The sequence below is a fragment of the Ornithorhynchus anatinus genome, chromosome 2, assembly GCF_004115215.2.
Source record: "Ornithorhynchus anatinus isolate Pmale09 chromosome 2, mOrnAna1.pri.v4, whole genome shotgun sequence".
Classification (NCBI taxonomy): Eukaryota; Metazoa; Chordata; class Mammalia; order Monotremata; family Ornithorhynchidae; genus Ornithorhynchus; species Ornithorhynchus anatinus.
The window spans coordinates 138,506,764-138,518,277 of NC_041729.1; the positions used below are offsets into that span (position 1 = coordinate 138,506,764).

General features: G+C 45.9%; 1 protein-coding gene across 1 annotated transcript; it reads left to right on the plus strand.

Moving 5' to 3' along the window:
- Positions 1–9,922: 9,922 nt before the first annotated feature.
- LOC100682017 (olfactory receptor 52D1-like) lies at positions 9,923–10,768 on the plus strand. The gene has a single exon (XM_007656839.2). It carries the CDS (start codon positions 9,923–9,925, stop codon positions 10,766–10,768), a length of 846 nt encoding a protein of 281 aa, XP_007655029.2.
- The last annotated feature ends 746 nt before the right edge of the window (positions 10,769–11,514 follow it).

The window sequence follows — 11,514 nt, forward strand, 5'->3', positions numbered from 1 at the left end:
CCATCCACCTCCGCATCAAAACAGAAACTCTTCACCACTGGCTTTAACGCACTAAATCACCTTGCCCCCTCCTATCTCACTTTGCTACTGTCCTACTACAACACAGCCCACCCACTTCACTCCTCTGATGCTAACTGTCTCACTATACCTCGATCTCATCTATCTCGCCACTAATCTTTAGCCCACATCTTACCTCTGGCCTGGACTACCCTCCTTCTTGTATCCGACAGACAATTACTCTCTCCCCCTTCAAAGACTTTTAGAAGCCACATCTCCATGAGGCCTTCCCTGACTATGTCCTCCTTTCCTCTTCTCCCTCTCCTTTCTGGGTCATCCTGACGTGTTCCCTTCGTTTTCACTGCCCCCCACGCCAGCCCCACAATACTTATGTATATATCTGTAATTTATTTATTTATAATAATGTCTGTCCCCACCTCTAGACTGTAAGCTCTTTGTGGGCCGATAATGTGTATGCTTATTGTTGTATGTACTCTCCCAAGCGTTTAGTAGAGGGCTCTGCACACAGTAAGTGCTCAATAAATACAACTGAACTATTGAATAGTGCCTTCTCCAGTGATGGGAAAGTCAGGGGAAGAGCAGGGTATGTGTGGGAAGATAAGGAGTTGTTTTGGACATATTAAGTTTGAGGTGACAGTAGGACATCCAAGTAGAAACGTCTTGAAGGCAGGAGGAAATATGAGACTGCAGAGAGGGAGACAGATCAGGGCTGAAAATGTAGATTTGGGAATCATCTGCATAGAGTCGGTAGTTGAAGCCATGAGAACTAGTGAGTTCTCCAAGGGAGTGAGTGAACATGGAAATTAGAAGGGGATTCAGAACGGAAACTTGAGGGGCTAAGGGGGAACTAGGATCTGTTGTTGGGACAGAGGAAGGTCTCCACAGCCTGCCCTACCTGAAAGGGAGGTCCCTGAGGGCCGGAGTCATGACTGTCCTGTCTCCCTTATCAGACTAGGAGCTTCTCAAGGATGGGGGCCGTGACTTTGACCCCTAAGTGCAGGGCTCTGCATCCTCTAGGCTCTACCCAGCCACGGTGACCACCTGACTCAGTCCTATTCCTGTTGCTCTCATCTGAAAATAGACCTATTTCCACCTCGCCCCTGGTTCTGCAGTCATGGTGTCCCAAACCTACATCTCCTAGCCAGCCCATCTCCAAGGCCACCACCCCTACAACCCTGGAATGGACACTTGCTGGGTGGGACTGGGGTTATATTTCATCACAGTGGCACATCCTGTGCATCACCCCTCCACATTTCCACCTGGAAGTATGCCTAAAGGGCAGCCCAAAGGTGTAGGGACCACTGGTATTGCTAGGAGAAGGTAGGCCTCTACCTCCCATAGCTGAGCACCTGTTGCCTGTGACTCCAATTGCAGCCTCTCTGCCCACCTCCAAACTGCTGATGGGGGTTGCTATACTCTGTGTGGCCTAGTGGAAAGAACACGGGCCTGGAAGCAAGGGGACCTGGCTTCTAATCCCGGCTCTGCCACTTGCCTGCTGTGGGATCTTGGGCATCTCTATGCCTTTGTTTTTTCAACTGCGAAAGCAATTACTTAGACTGTGCACCCCATATGGGACCTGTTTATTTTGTTTATGACCCCGTGTTCAGTACAGTGCTTGGCACGCAGTTAACATTTCACAAATGCTATTATTCTTATTATCATATTCTTCTTATTATTATTCATTTTCCCTCTGCCAAACTGAGGTCAGGCATGCCTCCCAATTTTATCCGACCCCAACACTGGCCTTAGAAGGACACAGACTAAGTGACCATGTTCTGTGGGCCCTCTCACCCCTGGACTCAGCCTCTCATTCCTAACATGCAGGGCTGATACGGGCTCAAAATATGCCTGCAGCTGGACACTTTGCCAAACGGGGATTTCTGTGCTCTACCCTCAGCATCCCCATCCTGCTTTGCAGGAAATTCTCGCTGCAGCTCTTGGTTCTTAAAGAGAGGAGAGAGAGTGTGTGGATGGAATTCTTTAAGAGTTTACCATTCTTGTCCTCTGGTAGACAAATCCTGCCAAAGCAAAGCAAGAGATTCAGAAAATAAAATGTCAGTCTTTTCCTCAAATTGGCAATAGCCTCCTTGGAGATACTTTCCAGGATGAGGCAGTTTGGGACATTGGTTAGAGCCTGAGGCTATCTCTACAGTGCTGCAAATGGGGCCTGAGTGGGACCTGAGCCTGAGGCAGAACTAAGGGCCCATTTGCCCACTGACTGTCTCGCTATAGAGCACATATTGCAATCTTTCCCTGCCCTTGCCCCTCCTCTGCCCCACCTCTGCTCCACATCCTGCCCCCACAATGAAATGATGATGTTTACTGATGCTTCCCTTGCTTCTTACCTTCACTCCTTTGACTTTAACCTAATTTAACTTTGATTTTGACTTTGGCGAATTCAAGATAAAAAAAAGTTCCCAACAGTTCTGAAGCTCTTGAAAGCAACCAAAGCCGAAGTCCACCTGTTGCCAAGTCCAGATCCCAAGATCCAAAAGAGTGACCGTGGGACTCTGAATGGGCCAGTGCTGGGTTTTATTGAACTTTGATTTTTGGCAAGGGCAGGAATGTGGGAAAACTTAATGGAGAAATGCCGAGAGCAGGTTGGCTGCTAAGGGAATGACAGGGAGCAAAGACACATGGTTGTCTACAGTTCTGTAAGACTGAAAGACAAAAAAACACTGTTGAACTTTTTAGCAATGATGTAGATAACTATTTTTTAAATTTACTTAATTTTTATCATTTGTAGCTACAAACTTACTCTTGCTTTCAATATTTATTTAGCACTTCAGTTCCACTCGTTTCCATCATTAGACTTTAAAATTCTTGATAGCCGGGTCTGTGGACTGTATTTCCTCACATAATCTCCTCTATGGGATAATTACCCTCTGCCCTCAGGGACCTATGAGAAGAAAATAAAAAATTATTTTTGTAAATAGTGATAGCAGTGGGTACCAGTGGCAGAACACCACTAGGCTTCTTTTTTGAAATATAAAGGTGCATGCCTAGATAGAAAAGTAGGTAGGATCAGAAAGCTGTGGTGAGGGGCATGGTCATGGGACTCTCATCTTTGAATAATAATAATAATGATGATGATGATGGTGGTATTTGTTAAGGGCTTACTAAATGCCAAACACTGTTCTAGGCACTGGGATAGATACCAGGTGATCAGGTTGTCCCACATGGGGCTCACAGTCTCAATCCCCATTTTACAGATGAGATAACTGAGGCACAGGGAAGTTAAGTGACTTGCCCAAGGTCACACAGCAGACAAGTGTTGGAGCAGGGATTAGAACTCATATCCTCTGACTCCCAAGCATGAGCTGTTTCCACTAAGCCACGCTGGTAAATATTAATAATAATGATGTTATTTGTTCAGTGCTTACTATGTGCCAAGCACTGTTTTAAGCACTGAGGTACATACACGTTAATCAGGTTGTCCCACGTGGGGCTCAGAGTTTTAATCCTCATTTTACAGATGAGGTAACTGAGGCACAGAGAAGTTAAGTGACTTGCCCAAAGTCACACAGCTAACAAGTGGTGGAGTTGGGATTAGAACCCATGACCTCTGACTCCCAAGTCCCTGCTGGGGTGGTCCACAGGATCAAAGGTAGCTGAAAGATCAAGGAGGATTAAGATAGAGGAGAGAGGTCATTGGATTTGGCAAGAAGGACATTGGTAACCATAAAGAGGACAGTTCCGTGGAATGAAGTGAGTGGAAGCCAGATTCCTGTGAGGGTGAAAAACTAACTTCAAGGAGTTTGGAAAAGAATGGTAGGAGGGAGAGGGAGTGACAAATGGAGAGTGGCATGGGGTCAAGGGAGGTATTTTCAGGATAGCAGTGGACAAGGACCAAATGGAAAGTTGGTGATTAGAGATAGTGGTCAGGTAGGGAAAAATGGTAGAGTCAAGGGTTTGAATAATTTGTGAATAGATGGGATCAGATGCAAAGGTGGAGGACATAGCTTTTAAGAGGAGGGAGGAGATTTCCTCTTAAGATATTGTTGGGAAGGATGGGATAGGTGAGTAGGGGACAGTAGGAGGGTGAGGCTGGAGTGGACCAGGGGAGATTTGAGGGAGATCATGCCTGATGTTTTCAATTTTTTCAGTGAGAGGAGGTAGAGGCTATAGGGGCAAGATTTTGGGGAGATTGGGGTGACAGAAGGATTGAGGAGGGGGGTTAAAGTCTGAAAGAACTGTTGCTCGCTATGGGCATGAGAGTCAGTACAGTTGGGGAAGTATTGTTTCTGGGCAAAGGAGAGGGCAAAGTTGAAGCAGGAGAGACTGAGTTGGAGATGAACCCTCTAGCATAAGCTCCTTGTGGGCAGGGAACGTCTACCAACTGATATACTGTACTCTCCCCAGCATTTAGAATATTATATTATATTCTTCCAAGAGCTTACTATAGTACTCGACACACACTAAGTGGTCAGGAAATATGATTGATTTATGAGAAATTCAGTCTGCAGTCTGGATTTCCACGAGCAGGGTTCTGTGTTTCGAGACCAGAGTGGAGAAAGTATATTGTGGAGGTGATCAAGCGTTGCAGGTTGGTGGTATAAAATTCATTAATTCATTCAATCAATCGTATTTATTGAGTGTTTACTGTGTGCAGAGCACTGTACTAAGTGCTTTGGAAGTACAATACAGCAATAAAGAGAAACTATCCCTGCCCACAGTGGCTTCACAGTCTAGAGTGGGGGGAAGACAGACAACAATACAAGTAAGCAGGCATCAATATAAATAAATAGAATTTTAGATGTATACATAAGTACAGAATGGGGATTAAGAATGTGAGCTCCTTGAGGGACATGGACTGTGTCCAACCTGAATAGCCTGAATCTACCCTAGGGCTTAGTACAGTGCTGGGCACATAGTAAGTGCTTAACAAATGCCATAAAAAAAATCTTTCTTTAGTTTGGTTGGTGAATGGTATTTGTGATCAGGAGAGGTGTTTTGCACATTCACTAAAAAGGAGGATATTGCTACTGAGTTTGCCAATTTCATGCAGCGTGAAATTGGGAAAGTTCAACAGAGGCAAAAGGCACATTCCTGACTGACTACTTGTTTAATTTTGCTGTATCTCCCCCTTTTAGAGTGTGAGCCCTTTCTTAAGTAGGGATTGTCTCTATCTGTTGCCGAATTCTCCATTCCAAGTGCTTAGTACAGTGCTCTGCTCACAGTAAGGGCTCAATAAATACGATTGAATGAATAAAGTGCTGTGGGGTGGGGAGAGGGGGAAAGAGCAAAAGGAACAAGTTGTGGTGACGCAGAAGGTAATGGGAGCTGAGGTAAGGTGGAACTTAGTCTGGGAAGATCTCTTGGAGCTGGTGCGTCCAGTAGAGCTTTGAAGAAATGAAAGAACAGAGGAGGGAGGGAGTTGAGTTCACTGGGAAGGGTGAAGTCGAGCGTGTGGTTTTGTGTGTCAAGACAAGGTAGGTTTCATATCTTTTTCTTCCTCCTGCATCCACTATTTGCATATAATGTCTGTTAGTTTATCCATTCCATTATACTGTAAGCTTACTGTAGGGGCTAAGGGAGGTGAGTGTGCATCTTGTCTCTGTAACACTGTCCCAAGTGTTTAGGACAATGTTTTAAACTTAGCAGGTACTCAATACATGCTATTGGTAGAGTTGATGATATCAGTCTTGTTTGCCTCCCTGGCTGGTGGCAAAAGGCTGGACCAGATGACAAAAAGGCTCCCCCATCTGGGGATTCTTCACTTCTCTGTCCAAGCCCCAGAGTGCTCAGAGGGTGAAGATAGGCAAGGGTGATGGAAGCCAATTAGCAGTTCACCCTGTATTCTAATGCATCTAACTGGCCAGAGAAATCTGTCTGGGCTTCACCAGCACCAGCCCCTTCAATGGAGCTTCGGGGGACTTTCCCAAAGCAGCTGCTATATTTTACAAGTGCACAGTAATTCTGGCACCAATACCCAGAGCTTCATACCACAGATCCTGGTCCCAGGCCCAGAGCCCCCAGCGGATGCCACCCAAGTGTGCATGTCTACCCCTTGCAGGTCCCAGAGGGATCCCTGGACAGGGCAGATTGAAAGGAAGAGGCAGTCCTTTAGTAGTCCCTACTCTGTTTTTACCACCTGGGTGTTGTCTGGAGACTTGGCCCTGCCTCTCTCAACCTCGGTCCCCCAGAGGATGAGAAAGATAAAAAGCCTGTGGCCTCTGCTCTCGGGTCTGATGCTCACTGCCCAACTGCAGCGCTCGGAATGTCCCTGGGAAGAACAGAACCAGGTAGGAGGTGGCTGCTTAGTGGTGGGTTAGGAAGGGCTGGGAAGGGAAGTAATGCTAAGGAGAAGGAAGGGCTAGGTGGATGGAAAAGGCCAGACAGAAGAAAAAATGCATGCAGATGTGTAATATAATAATAATAATAATAATGTTGGTATTTGTTAAGCACTTACTATGTGCTGAGCACCGTTCTAAGCGCTGGGGTAGAGACAGGGTAATCAGGTTGTCCTGTGTGGGGTTCACACTTTTAGCCCCCATTTTACAGATGAGGTAACTGAGACACCGAGAAGTTGAGTGACTTGCCCAAAGTCACACAGCTGACAAGTGGCAGAGCCAGGGTTAGAACCCATGACCTCTGACTCCTAAGCCCGTGCTCTTTCCACTGAGCCATGCTGCTTCTCTAATATAAATGTCTTTCTCTTTAAACTGTAAGCTTGTTGTGGGCAGGGAACATGTCTACCAGCTCTGTTGGTACACACATTAATCGCTCAATAAATAACACTGACTGATTGATTGATTTTAGGTACATAAAAAGACTCTTGTTCATAGACTCTTCTTGCTGGCTGGCTTCTCTAAGTCATGATAACAGTGACTAAGCCCTAGCTAAACTCTCATTTCCCCTACTAACTCTCCCTTCTGCATTGCCCATGCAACTGTTTGTTGTCTGTCTCTCCCCTTTTAGACTTTGAGCCCGTTGTTAGGCAGGGATTGTCTCTAACTGTTGCTGAATTCTACTTCCCAAGAGCTTAGTACAGTGCTCTGCACACAGTAAGTGCTCAATAAATGTGATTAAATGAATGAATGAATGAATGTACCCTATAAGGACTTTATATTCACCCCACCTTCAGCTCCCACAGTACTTATTTCCCATATCCTTATAGTCTGAAATTTTCCTTATCTGTAATTTATTTCAACTTCTGTCTCTCCTTCTAGGTGGTAAGCTCCTTATGGGCAGGGTTTCTGTCTACCAAGTATATTGTATCATACTCTACACTGTGCTTAGTACAGTGCCCTGAACACTGTAAACCCTCAATAAATACCACTGATTGATTAGTGGTAGTGATGACGTGGCTTAGTGGAAAAACCATGGGCTTGGGAGTCAGAAGTCATGGGTTCTAATTCTGACTCCGCCAGTTGTCCGCTGTGTGACTTTGGGAAAGTCGCTTAACTTCTCTGTGCCTCAGTTACTTCATCTGTAAAATGAGGATTAAAACTCTGAGCCCCACGTGGGACAACCTGATTATCTTGTATTGCCATTACTGATTACTGGTAATTACTGATTACCCAGCGCTTAGAACAGTGCTTGAAACATAGTAAGCACTTAAATACCATCGGAGATCAGGGCTGCAGATATAGATTTGGAATTCATTCACAAAGAGGTGATAGGTGAATCCTGAGAGTGAATGACTTCTCCAAGGGAGTGGGTGTAGATAGGGAATAGAAGGGGACTCAGAATTGAACCCTGAGGGACATCCACAGTTAGAGGATGTGAGCCAGAGGAGAAGCCTATGAAAGAGACTGAGAATGAGTGGCCAGTGAGATAGGAGGAGAACCAGGAGAGGACAGAGTCACTGAAGCCGAAGTTGGATAATGTTTCCAGGAGAAGAGGGTGATTGACAGTGTCGAAGGCAGCTGAGAGGTCAAGGAGGATTAGGATAGGGTAGAGGATGCTGGATTTGGCAAGATGGAGACACTTTGTGACCTTTGAGAGGGGGATTTCTCTGGAGAGAAGGGGACAGGAGCCAGATTGGAGGGGGTCAAGGAGAGAATTGGAGGAGAGGAACTTGAGACAGCAGGTATAGACAACTCACTCAAGGAGTTTGGAGAAGAATGGAAGGAGAGAGCCATGGGGTCAAGTAAGGAGTTTATTTTAGGATAAGAGATACAAGAGAATGTTTGAAACCAGATGGAGAGAAGCTATTGGAGAATGAACAGTTGAAGATGGCAGTTTTGGAAGGGAAAAAGGGAGGGGGCAAATGTTTGATAAGGTGCAAAGGAATGGGGTCGGATATGCAGGTGGAAGAGGTGGATTTGAGAGAAGGCTGGAGATATCCTCTAGAGATATTGCTGGGAAAGATGGGAGAGTTGAAGAACGGGCAGGAGTGTGGAGAGACTGGGGAGGGGATGGGGAGATATTAAGGATATCACGCCTGAGAGTGTGAATTTTTTCAATAAAGTAAGTAGCCAGGTCACTAGGGGCAAGTGTGGATTTTAGCTATGTCATGAAGTTAGAGCCCGCAGGATTTAGTGATGGATTGAAATTGTAGGTTGAATGAGAGAGAGGAGTCATTGGTAATGCCAAGGCTACGGACTTGGGAAACAAGAATGGCGATGCCATCTACATTGATGGAAAAGTCAGGATGAGGACATGTTTTGGGTGGCATCCAGGACTGTGGGCCAGTGGAATGAGTTTGACAAAAGGATAAGGGAGCGAATGAGCCGAGTCCAGTAGAAAGGGTGGTGTTGAGAGTGTCAATTTGGTCAGTAAGGGAAGGTAGTATGGGTATGGAGGCTAAATGGGGCATAATGATTAGAAAATTGCCCAATCTAAATTGGATTTAGATTGTTCAAGGCAACAATAACCCAGTGTTGTTTTGAGTTGAGGGTTGTGTATTGGAAGAAAAGCAGTGAACACAAAAAGAGTAAGCAAAAACTAATAATAATAATAACAATAATATTGATATTTTTTAAGTGTTTACATCCCCTGTAAGAAGCAGTGGGGTAGATACAAGATATTCAAGTCAGATACAGGCCCTATACCTGAGGAATCCATTTTAATAGTTAAGGAAATCAAGGCAGAGAGGTTAAGTGATTTTCCCAAGGTCCCACAGCAGGCAAGTGGTGAAATTGGGATTAGAACCCAGGCCCGTATTCTTTCCTTTAGGCCATGCTGCAGTTATACAAAGGTGCTCCAAATTCTTCACAGAGTGGAGAGAAGGGAAATCCTTTAAATCTGCTTTCAAACATTCTTATGTCTCCTGTATCCCAAAAAAACCCTCCCTACTCCCCCCAGTTATCTCCCGGTCTTCTCCCTACCATTCCTTTCCAAAGTCCTTGAGTGAGTTGTCTACAACTGCTTCTACAGTTCTTCTTTTCCAGTTCTCTCCTTGACTCCCTCTGGGTCAATTATTCTCTCCCCGTTCAAGAAGCCTTCCTTTACTAAGTCCCCCTTTTCTCTTCTCCATTTCCCTTCTAGGTTGCCCTGACTTGCTCCCTTCATTCAAGCCCGTTCCCAGTCCCACGACACTTATGTACATATCTTAATTTATTTATTTATATTAATGTCTGTCTCCTCCTCTAAACTGTAAGCTTGGTGTGGGCAGAGAATGTGTCTGTTTATTGTTATATTGTACTCTCCCAAGTGCTTAGTACAGCACTCTGGTCACAGTAAGCACTCAGTAAATGTGATTGAATGAATGAATAAGTATAGAAGGCACTGGGTTGATGAGACTGACCAAAGCTAGAAATATGGTAAGGGGTTTACCCGGCAGGCTTCCTGAATAATAATATTTATTTGGGGGGATTTGTTAAGCGCTTACTGTTCTAAGCACTGAGCACTGATCTAAGAAGGATTTGGGTCTTGAGTTGACTTTGAGTGATTAGTTTTATTGGGATAATTTTAGAGTTTGTCCCTCCCCATTTCTCCTTCTTCTTCCCAGATCACCATGTTGATTTCCAACACTACCAGCTTCCATCCTTCTGCATTCCTCCTGTTAGGCATCCCTGGGATGGAGGATCAGCACCTCTGGATCTCCATCCCCTTCTGCTCCGTGTACATCATAGCTCTGCTGGGCAATGCCACCATCCTGTTGGTTGTTGCCTCTGACAAGACCCTCCACAAGCCCATGTACCTCTTCCTCTGCATCCTCTCGCTCACAGACCTGGTGCTTTGCTCCGCCACATTACCAAAGATGCTGGTCATCTTCTGGTTTGGGGCACAGCACATCTCCTATCATGGCTGCCTCACCCAAATGTTCTTCATCCACATGATCTTTGGCACTGAGTCAGCTGTCCTGCTGGCCATGGCTTTTGACCGCTTCGTGGCCATCTGCCGCCCACTACACTACTCGTCCATCCTCAGCCCCGGGGTCATTGGGAAAATTGTAATGGCCTGCATAGTCCGAGGCCTCTTCTTTGTCTTCCCATTCATCATCCTGATCCAGAGATTACCATTCTGTGGGCATCATGTGATCCCCCACACCTACTGTGACCACATGGGCATTGCCAAGCTGGCATGTGCCAACATCAAGATCAACATCATCTACGGCCTGACGGTTGCACTCTTGGTCACAGGGATGGATGTGGTGCTCATTGGCTTTTCTTATGGCTTCATCCTCCATACTGTGCTCCACCTGCCCTCCCAGGATGCACAGGTCAAGGCCTTCAGCACCTGTGGGGCCCACATATGTGTCATCCTGGTCTTCTACATCCCGGCTTTCTTCTCCTTCTTCACCCACCGCTTTGGTCACTGGATGCCACCTCAGGTTCACATTTTCGTGGCCAATCTCTAACTCCTGGTGCCCCCCATGCTCAACCCACTGGTGTATGGCATTAACTCCAAGCATATCCGCCAGAGGATCCTGACTCTAATCCTGGGTTACAAATAGGGTCCTGCACACCCCGTCACTGCTACCACCAGCTCCAGCAAAGCGTCCCAGGGAGACTCCATCAACCGAGAAACCCGAGACCCCTCTGCTGGCTGAGGGGCAAAAATGGACATGTCCCTCAAGGTCATTCCACTCACAACTGACCACTCTGCCCTGTGTAAGTGCTGCTGATCCTTGTCCCTTTATGGCTGCCTCATATATGCCCAAGCCAATACTGGGAAAGAGACAAGACAGCTAGAAGTTGAATGAATCATTTTTAGGGCTTCCCTCTGATTGATTTGTGACTCATTTTCTGATTTCACTTGTGTAGATTTAAATGCGGGGTCCTCTCTGATTCTGCCACCTTTCTAGCATGCCCAGGGTCACAAATGTTCCCCAAAGGTATACTGATAATTATAATCATATATTATAATCATGATGGCATTTGCTAAGCGCTTACTCTGTGCCAAGCACTGTTCTAAGCACTGGGATAGATACAAGGTTATCATGTTGCCCAGATGGAGCTCACAGTCTTAATCCCCATTTTGCAGATGAGGTAACTGAGGCACAGAGAAGTTAAGTGACTTGTCCAAAGCCACAGAGCTGACAAGTGGAGGAGCCGGGATTAGGATCCATGACCTCCGATTCCCAAGCCCGTGCTCTTTTCACTA

Coding starts and splice junctions, on each gene's coding strand:
- LOC100682017 (XM_007656839.2), top strand. CDS start 9,923: ATGTTGATTTCCAACACTACCAGCTTCCATCCTTCTGCATTCCTCCTG.